This window comes from Durio zibethinus, chromosome 2, assembly GCF_047325235.1.
Source record: "Durio zibethinus cultivar Kanyao isolate XHJ-2024 chromosome 2, ASM4732523v1, whole genome shotgun sequence".
NCBI lineage: Eukaryota > Viridiplantae > Streptophyta > Magnoliopsida > Malvales > Malvaceae > Durio > Durio zibethinus.
Window position 1 is genome coordinate 33,836,704 of NC_143163.1, and position 9,930 is coordinate 33,846,633.

A 9,930-nucleotide genomic window follows, 5' to 3' on the forward strand; every position below is an offset into this window, starting at 1 on the left:
GGATTTAAATTAAGGTCGTGGACATGTTTTCAGTCACATTACATTCATTGTAGTTATAAATATATTAAATATTATTGCGATTATTACGATTATTGTGGTCATGAATTTTTTTTAAAATTTGCACGTGTTATAAAATATAGTAATTATAATTATAATCATAAAATTTTATTTTTATGATTTTTAAAGTAATTAATGACACGTTATGTTATTTTATTTATATAAAAAAATTATTTACAATTTTTTAATATTATAGTAAAATATTCACATTGGAAAATTAACAACATACAAATATTAAAATAGTAAAATCATTAATAAAATCTAAATAAAAATAAAAATCAATAATCAAATTAATATATTAATCATTTAATTTTTGTCATCTAAATTATAATATAATATACATTTCAAATTTACATTAAACTCTTTCATCTCAAAATTCTCAATCTAAGTCAAAATTAATTCTCAAAACTTTTTAATTTTAACCAATTATTTCTCTTCAAAATTTTACCCCTAATTTGGTCAAGCATTGACCAAACTTAATGCCCACTAAACTTTCCACTACACTCAAATATTTCTTTCAATTAAAAATGTAAAATTCCCTTGTATCCTCCAAATCTTTTAACTCAAACTTTTTTCATTTTTTTTCTCAACTCCTACTTTTTACAATTCCTGCAAACCATCCACCAACCACGTCAACCAACCAACCTTCAAGCTTCCACGTTTATCTAACTTTACACCCAATCAATGCTACGAGTCATTTGATTTCTTCTTCAATCTAACCAGTACAGTCCCAAATTCACGCCCACAAAGTGCTCATGATGGGTTTTTGAAATTTTAAAATTTCAAGCAAAATCTCTCTAAAGTCTAAGTTTTTCTAAGTCATAAATAATACAAATTTGCAAACACTTAAATAAAGAAGAAAAGATAATTCTAAGTGTTTTATTATTACTTGATTTTAATAATTTTTTTTTTATGGAGCTTATTTTTTTAATTGAGTAATTATAAATCTGTGATTTCGTTTCTGTATTTGGGACTTTACTTTGTTAATCTTTATTGAAATTTTAATGCTTGATGATGAAAAAAAATTATTCTTATATTAAATTAAGAAAAAAAAAAGAAATAACTCCAATTGTCATGTTATTACTACTATTAGCCGCTATAGCCTTTTTTTGCAAGCACGATGAACCGTTAAAAACGTAAATTTTCTTCACACCTAATATTGGTTGAATATTAGTGGTGGTGGGTACCAATTCTACTAAATAGCGGCCGTGATATCACTAATGTGCTGTTATTTGAATCTATGATGTCTACTAACCATACAAATACATAACTATGCAGCAAGTATAGCCAGCTCAATGCATTAAATCAAGTTAATGCACTTAACTGGAAATCTGAAAGAAACAAAAATAAAACATGTGGAATATAATCCAAATTATATGACACAACGAAACATATGCATTTGCTAGAATGACTTGAAAAACTTTTTAAACTATTCATAAAGAAAAATGACAAAAGGTAAACATCAGTGCTTCTAATAAACCAATGATTATAGCTCAATAATTGACATAAATACTGTATATGTATATATAGATACATGCATACATACATACATACATACATACATACATACATACATACATACATACATCAAAATGGAACTGCAATGACACATTTTCAATTAGCTTTTATTTATGTAGATAGTTTGTGTATTTATGATACATCATTTTCAATTACATACATCTTTAATATGTTCTTTCTTCTTCTTTCTTCCAACTGAAAAAGCAAAATGATAAATGAACTTGAGATTAATTAGAAAAGAATATGGATAGCTTATATGTATTTATAAATTGTCTGGGCAAAATAAATCAATACTAAGTATAGGTAAATAGCAAATGAACCATAAGATCAATTAAAAATGGCTAAAGATGTAATACATGTTTCCCTGATAAGATCTTCATTGATATCATAGGCAAAGAAATTCTATATTCCAGCTATTCCATCTGCAAATTACATAACATGCACTAAAAAAATCATATTTGTTTTGACATACAATCAATTCTAATATTTATGTAAAAAAAAAATGAAAAACAAATTTTGATGCGTCCATTTATTAACAGTGTCACTTGATAAAGTAACATCAAATCCAATAATTCAAACAAAACTCATTAGCCGAACACCCTGAACACTACTTTATTTATAGTACTTGCTTCAACAATTCAAAAATCTCCATAATTCCAATTTTCTAATTGAAACATGGAAAAAAAATTATATCTAGTTGATAAATTGTCAATAACATATTGACTTTTGAAATATGCGAATGAAGCAATTAAATTTCAACAATTTCAGATCCCAAAGATAAAAAAATTAGAGCACAAAATTATTTTCTTTACATTTTCCTCTTCCAAGTTCTTTCACCTCAATTCCGTTCAACATCAATTAGTGAGATTCCTAACTTCTTCGACCTAGCTTGGGTAAACATAGTTCAATCTAGTGACAGTCAAATTGGCTTTCCTTCTCTCTTCTCTTCTTCCTCTTTCACTTTCCAAATTTTATCTTTTTCTTTACTCTGTTAGTACCAATGAATTCGGCTAACCATCCTTGCCGAATGATGAACGGTAAAGAAAAGGCCTTTGCTTGAACCCCCTTCCACCTTTTTTTTTTATTATTTTCCTTTTATTTTCCCATTTATCTTCCTCAAGGAATCTCTTTTAACTTTATTTTCTTTATTTCTTTGTTTCTTGTCTTCTCTAAAAGCTTGTAGAGCTTCTCTCTTCTTTTTACCCCATTATCATTGTCTATAAATAAAATAATATAAAAACTTATAACATAGCCAATCAAAAATTGACAATTGCCTTTAAACTGATAACCTTAATGAACATATCTAAACAGTAAAAATTAAGGGAATTCTTTCATTATATAGTTATTGATGTGAACTTCACTTAAGGAGGCATGGCCCGGTCTAAACGAGCCCAATTACATAATTACGTTATTGGATAATGGGAATTCCACATCAGCCACTTGGGCCATAGGCACCAAATTTTAACAGGAAAGACAATTGGAATCTGGAGATGTTTTGGTCTATTGGTCTTTTGTTCACGTTCCAATGTCCAGCAGACTTCATCGTATTTGAAGCTTCAATCTCCAGTTACCCAACGCAACTGGTACTTTCTTTGCCCATTTTGCATTTTTTCTCCAGAGATTTAGTTTTATATATGGTTTTGTTTTGTAGCAGAAGTTTTCCCGCTTCACACTTGCTGGTCCATGTTATGGCCTTAAAGCTACTTTCATCACTTTTCTGGATATTGAATAAATTTGGGTTTAATTCTTTTGAAATAGAGATGTCACACTACTCTGGATTTGGGTTTTAACACAATAGAGGGATTTCCTCACATTAACTGACAATTTATCGACTTTCAACAACCATGTCTGCCAGGTTAAATCCTATTTCATTATTTGATTAAAAGGCAAAAACTGTTCCCATTCAGGTTTTCTACTAGACACACTTGTGCAGTGGTTCAGCGGTAAGGAGATTGGCCACTTTGTAGTTTGATTAGAGAGTAGTAAGCCCCAGCCCGACCAATAGCTATGAGACTGGAATGTGATCCTTGTTCAACTACCGTCCCATTCTTTATTACGGTTATGGAATCTGCCTTTTGTATGGTGGCCAATCGATGAGCTACAACTACACAAGTTCTTTTATCCATCATCTTGTCCAGTGCCTTTTGGACTAGCCTCTCTGACTCGCTATCAAGGGCACTGGTAGCCTCATCCAGGAGAAGGATCATTGCGTTCTTTAGTATGGCTCGTGCCAATGCAATCCTTTGCTTCTGTCCTCCCGATAGCTGAACTCCTCTTTCACCGCAGTAAGTGTCATATCCATCTCTCATAGAACTGCATCAGATAAATATATTCTTGTAAAAGCAATGAAATAAACGGTGTACACAATTATTTTGTTGTTTAATGTTTAATTTAAATAGTGAATACCTTATAAAAGGCCAACAAAAAAAAAGTAATTACCTTATAAATTCATGAGCATTAGCTAGAACTGCAGCCTTCCTTACTTCAGCTTCTGTAACTTCCCCTTTGCCGTAGGCAATGTTCTGGCGGATAGTTCCTGCAAAAAGAGTGGGCTCCTGACTCACTAATGCTATATGTGACCTCAAATTTCTCAAGTTGTAGCTCTTGATATCGTATTCATCTATCAATATGGATCCACTTTGGGGGTCATAAAATCTTTCAATCAACCCAATAATAGTGGATTTCCCTGAGCCACTCCTTCCCACAAGTGCCATTGTTTTTCCTGCTTCAATTTTGAGACTCAGGCCTGTGAAGATCATTTGGTTCGGCCTTGCTGGATAAGAAAAGACTACATCCTTCAATTCAATCTGCCCCTTATTAATTTCCTCAACTTCAATTCCTGTATGATCTTCAGGTTCAATTTCACTCCTCCTGTCCAGAATTGCAAATATTCTTTTTATGGCACCACTGCCTTTAGCTAAATCAGAAGTCATGCTTCCTGTATCTGCAATGTTTTTACCAGTGCTCATCGATATAAAGAATGCTTGGAAGAGATGCTTTGGTGTCACTAGTCCTTGATTTATTAGTCTTCCCCCATACCAGAAGGTTAGGGCTATAGAAGCTGTTGTCAGAAATTGGGAGCTAAACAGACCAAAACCAGAAATGTATCCTTGTTTGATGCTCTGCTGTCGGGGCCCTCTCATTGTTGCTCCAAAGAGATGCAATATCCTTTTCTGAGACGAAAATATAGTAATAGTCCTGTGGTTAACTATAGCTTCACTTGCTAACTGGCTTCCCTCAATTTGTGATTTTTTAGCTTTTTGAGACATACTTTTCATTAGAATACTTCTGGAATAGAAGCTCCCAATAAGTAATGGCTGAATGGCAATCATAACAATGGCTACCCTCCATGTAACAATCAGTGCAAACAAAAAGGCTAGGGAAGCACTAAAGAAAACCTGAACTAGTAATGACATTCGATCTGCAATAAATGAGCGAAATGTGCTGGCTTCGGTAGATAACCGTGCACAAATGGCAGCACTTGAGTTTTCATCTTGATCAAACCACCCTATCTCAAAGGTGAGCAATTTTCCAAGTGTTTTTTCTCGAACCCTCTTGACTAACCGTTCCCCCATGATCGCAAAATTGTAATGTTGCAGGATATTAGCAAGGAAACTTAGAACTGCCAGTCCTAAGAAAACCAAGCAGTAGAATCTGATTTCTGATTTGATCTTGGAACTATCTTTTAGAAAGTAAACTGAGACAATTGTTCCTAAGCAATAGGCATAGGTTGGTTGAATTGCTCCAGTGCTAACAGCTCCAAAACACCCAAGTAAGGCTCTTTTCCACTCAAGTGCATTCATGTGAAGCAAACGCCACGCAGAGAGGGGAGGGTGAGAAGAATTCTTTATGTTATCATTTTGGTTTTCACAGGAATGCATTTCGATAAAGCTTGCCACGGTGATGGTATGTACTGGGCTGAAAGGATATGCTGGGCTGGGAGGATATGCAGGGCTACTGGCATAGCTGGATCTCACACTTACTGGAGTCTTTGGAGATTGGCCACTCATCAATCTAAGGTTGTTTCTACCCTCTGTTAGGTTATAGAGACCGTCAGAGGCTTCATTTTGCATTGCTGTTTGCTGCAATTGCACCATTTTCTTATAGGCCCCACCTTCTCCATTGTTCATTTGGATAAGATCATCATGAGAACCTGATTCAATAACTCTTCCTGATCGGAGAACTGCTATCAAGTCTGCTTTACGGATTGTGGAAAGGCGATGTGCAACAATAATTGTAGTCCTTCCTTGTGAGGCATGATCCAGGGCTTCCTGTACTATCTTTTCAGATTGCGCATCCAATGCACTCGTGGCTTCATCTAGAAGAAGGATCTTTGGATCTCGGATCAAAGCCCTTGCTATTGCGACCCTTTGCTTTTGCCCTCCTGACAACTGAAGCCCAAGTTGTCCTACCTGACTTGCAATGGTAACTATTAGTTCAGTAAAACAAACAACTTCTAAAGTAATATCAATTAGAGGATGCTAGGACTTACTTGAGTTTCATATCCGTTAGGCAACTTTACAATGAAGTCATGTGCATTTGCTGCCTTTGCTGCCCTAATAGCAAGTTCCATTGATGCTCCTTCCTTACCAAAGAGAATGTTTTCTTTTATGGATGTTGCAAAGAGAATTGGCTCTTGATTAACCAGTCCCATTTGGGAGCGCAACCATTTAAGCTCAAGCTTCTTTATTTTGCGTCCATCGAGGAGAATATCTCCATTGATAGGGTCGTAAAACCTTTCAAGCAAAGAAATGACTGTGGACTTGCCAGAACCACTACCTCCAACAAGACCAATCATTTTTCCAGCTTGCGCTTTGAGATTGAACCCGTGGAGAATAAGGGCATCAGGCCTTGATGGATAACTGAAGTCTACGTCTTTAAATTCAACTTCTCCTCTCACATGAGACATGATTTTTTCCTTTTCATTTTCGGAGTTTATATTTGGTTTGCGATCAATCATCTCAAAAATTTTTGAGGCAGCCTGTCTTGCATCTGAGATGAATGAGAGATTTGGAAGCGCACTCATAACGGCCCTGAATGTTCAACGTCAAACTGTTAGCTGCCACATAATACACAAAGTAAGTGAAGCCTATGAAATCTTTTTTTTTTCTCTTTTTTTTTTTTTTTGGTAGGATTTTTGTCAATGCTATAAAAGTAGGATCAAATGTTGGAAGAAATCCATTTGTAGTATCATACAAAGTTAAAATTGAATGTAGTCCTCCGGTACCAAGCCCAAATGGGAACAGTTTCATTTAAAAATAAGCATTTACTCGTTGCTTTCGACATGCATAAATTTTCTAGCACCCATTTTAATTATCTGCATGCCCTTCTGATTGAATTTTAGTTTTTGTGATTAACAACCGACTTTAAACATGAAATGAGACACTAATTCTTGAGAATTAAAGTTGTTGCAGATAAACAACAGAAGAAAAGGACAATATTAAGGGAAGTAACTCACAATCCTCCCAAGATGATACAGATCCCAGCCACGAAGACGGCGCCTCCGCTTTCTCCATATTCAGTAACAAGAACACCTCCAACCCAGGCTTGAAAAGCCCATACTGCATAAATCATTCCCATGCTTCCAATCAGCAATCCTTTTGTGAAACCCTGCTTCATCCCTAGCTCCATATTTTTTTGAAGGGCATTGCTAAATTTGTCTAGTGTTAGTTGCTCAGCAACATATGAATAAACTGTTCTGATCGAGGAGATTGCTTGCTCTGTAATCCCACCTGCATTACCACAAGCAACCTTCATGTCTGCTCCTATGTTCATCAGTACCTTACCAAATCCAAGTCCTGGGATTACGAACATTAGTGCGAATGGCAAAGCAGCCAACGTTAGTCGCCAGGAAAGTTTGAAGGCAACGACAAGGCTTAAGACGAATGATGTCAAGTGAGCCAGGCAGTTCGGTATCTGAATTAATAGAAATCCACCAACAGAATTATGAGACTAGAACATTTACATTTCAAGAGGGAGAAAGAGAAATGGCAGAGGGAAGAAAAGAAATATTCCAGGCAATTGATGACCTTTTCAGCTATGGTATCTTGGATCGAATGGGCATCAGAAGTGACCGTAGAGATGACCTGGAATGTAGGGGAAGAGGCTGTTTGATCGTCGAAGAAACCAACTTCTTGCCTGAGAACTGATTTTAGGTATTCCATTCTCATGCGAGATGCCTGCCTCTCTGCACTTCTTGTCCAACAAACTCCTTCTGGAAAATAAACGTTAAGTAGTTAAATAAATCTTTTATTTAACTTGGCAATCAGCCTTCGCATCTTTAAGAGGGAATGACCTCAATGCATTATCAATATGCTCTATAAAGAGCAACTAAGAAATACAAATTTAAATAGAGAATGACACCTTATGAGCTATGAGTATTTGAGGGGGTTTCACTCATTAAGTGGTCAAAAGCAACATCATATCTTTAAGTGGTCATTTCAACTTGCTAGATGAATCAGTGAATAAATTAGAGCAAACAAATGATATTTACATTTACACTTACCAATGAAAGCAGATATTCCCACTCCAATTGCAGAATAAAGTAGCCTTAGTGCATACTGAAAATAGGATGAGGCAGCGTGTTAACAATTGTATTAAGTAATTTAAGATTTATGATTCTGCTAAGACGATCCAAACCAAAAGATCTCAAACTTAACTGCATAAACACGTCTATGCTATGTTTTGATTTGCAGGAGTTACTGGTCATTTTGACTTCTTCATGCAGTTTCAGTAGATTGATTGATAATCTTAACCTGATGAGAGTTTGTCCTGCACTTTTTTACACGGTGTATATAGTTTTCTAGATGTGCATCAATGTAGGGGAGAAAAACCTTCTGATGGTTTTCTCATGGTTGCGTGGGCTCTATGGAGTGCAAGGAATGATGAACTAATTTAAAAGAAAAAAAAGAAAAATGTGAGGGCCATTGCCGAAATAGTTCTTTTCTTGAAGATTTAAACAGGCTCAGGAATTTTCTACAAGGAAGCAGAATTCGGGAAATGAAGGTGCCTCCACCTATATGTCGTCACAAAGTCAATATTGATGGTGCCTTGATATTCACAGAAAATATGGAGGTACAGGCATTATTATTAGGCCCATACGAGCTGCCACCTCCAAAGCTTTGACAGCTCCGGCCAGAGCTTCTATAGTACACTCCTCAAGGACTATATGGGGTGTTATAAATGGCAGATGAGGATCTCTTAAATATTGGAGCTATTCTAGCAGATGGCAGGAAAAAAATGCATGGATTTCATTAATGTGTAGTTCAGCATATAAAGCGAGAAGGCAATGAGCCAGAGCACACGCTGTAGCAAAAAATAATCTCTCAATATCAGAAGATATGTATTGAGTTCAGCAAATTTCCTAATGTTATAAGTTATATTGTACATTCAGATGTTTATATCAACGAGTAATTAATGAAATCGTCTTTTTGTTTCAAAGAAAAGAGGAGAAAAATCTGTAAGTTCAGTACTAAGCTATAACTGTCATACCTTGTCCACTATTTCATTGGAGAAAAATTGGTCAGAAGCTCCATAATCGTTTAGCGCACCGCTGAGAATGTACATGTTAACGGGGGACATCATCCCATCTCCAATGCTACCTAAAGTTCCAAAAAACATCAGCAGTTTGTCTATCCCATCAGCGTAGCGGAAGAGGCCACCAGCTTTGGTCGCCATATCACTAGTTTCATCCAACGCCAACTTCAATTTGTTCCCTTGATTTTGATCTTTAATATGCTGATCTTCTCCAACTCTGGAACTTTGTAAGTGATTGTTATATCATTAGAGGTTTACCCTCCATTTTGTGTCTGGTTTCAGGTGAATGTACACTTTGTGCCGAATTTATTTTATTTTTTATGCCAAATGGATTGAGTTTTGAGTTAAGTCGGCAGTTGTACCCGTATCTTATTCCTTAAAGGATTGTTGGTTTATGTTAAAATGGTATCATCTCGGACCAAATAAATATTTAATTTTTTGTAGTTTTATATTTAGGTTGGATTTTTTTATTTACAACCAATTGATTTTAAGTTAAATATTTAATATAATATCAGAATTAGAACCTTTTTTGTTACTCTTTCCTAATTTGTCACATGAAATGTTTCACTATTAGTGTATTATTTCATATCTAATAAGTATCTAATCTTTTGAAACCTTATATTCAATTTTTTTTCTTATTTTACATTTCCCTAGCCTAAATCCCATCGGATTCCACAGTTATAAGAATTTCCCTTGGCATCGGGGGGATTACGGCTCGAACTTGATCAATCCTCCAATGTTTAAACATTCTTATGTCGTTGAGTCAAATGCTCGTTAAAAAAGTATTTTTTATTATCTTTTTTTAATTTGTCACATAAT

At 35.1% G+C, this 9,930-nt stretch overlaps 1 protein-coding gene across 1 annotated transcript; it reads right to left on the reverse strand.

Moving 5' to 3' along the window:
• Positions 1–3,512: 3,512 nt before the first annotated feature.
• On the reverse strand, positions 3,513–9,562 carry LOC111317455 (putative multidrug resistance protein). Its single transcript, XM_022919877.2, has 7 exons — positions 9,067–9,562; positions 8,081–8,135; positions 7,605–7,789; positions 7,034–7,491; positions 6,068–6,608; positions 4,015–5,987; positions 3,513–3,888 (listed from the first exon to the last, which is right to left on the reverse strand). Exons 1-7 carry the CDS (start codon positions 9,250–9,252, stop codon positions 3,513–3,515), a joined length of 3,774 nt encoding a protein of 1,257 aa, XP_022775612.2. The 5' UTR covers positions 9,253–9,562.
• Positions 9,563–9,930: the final 368 nt, after the last annotated feature.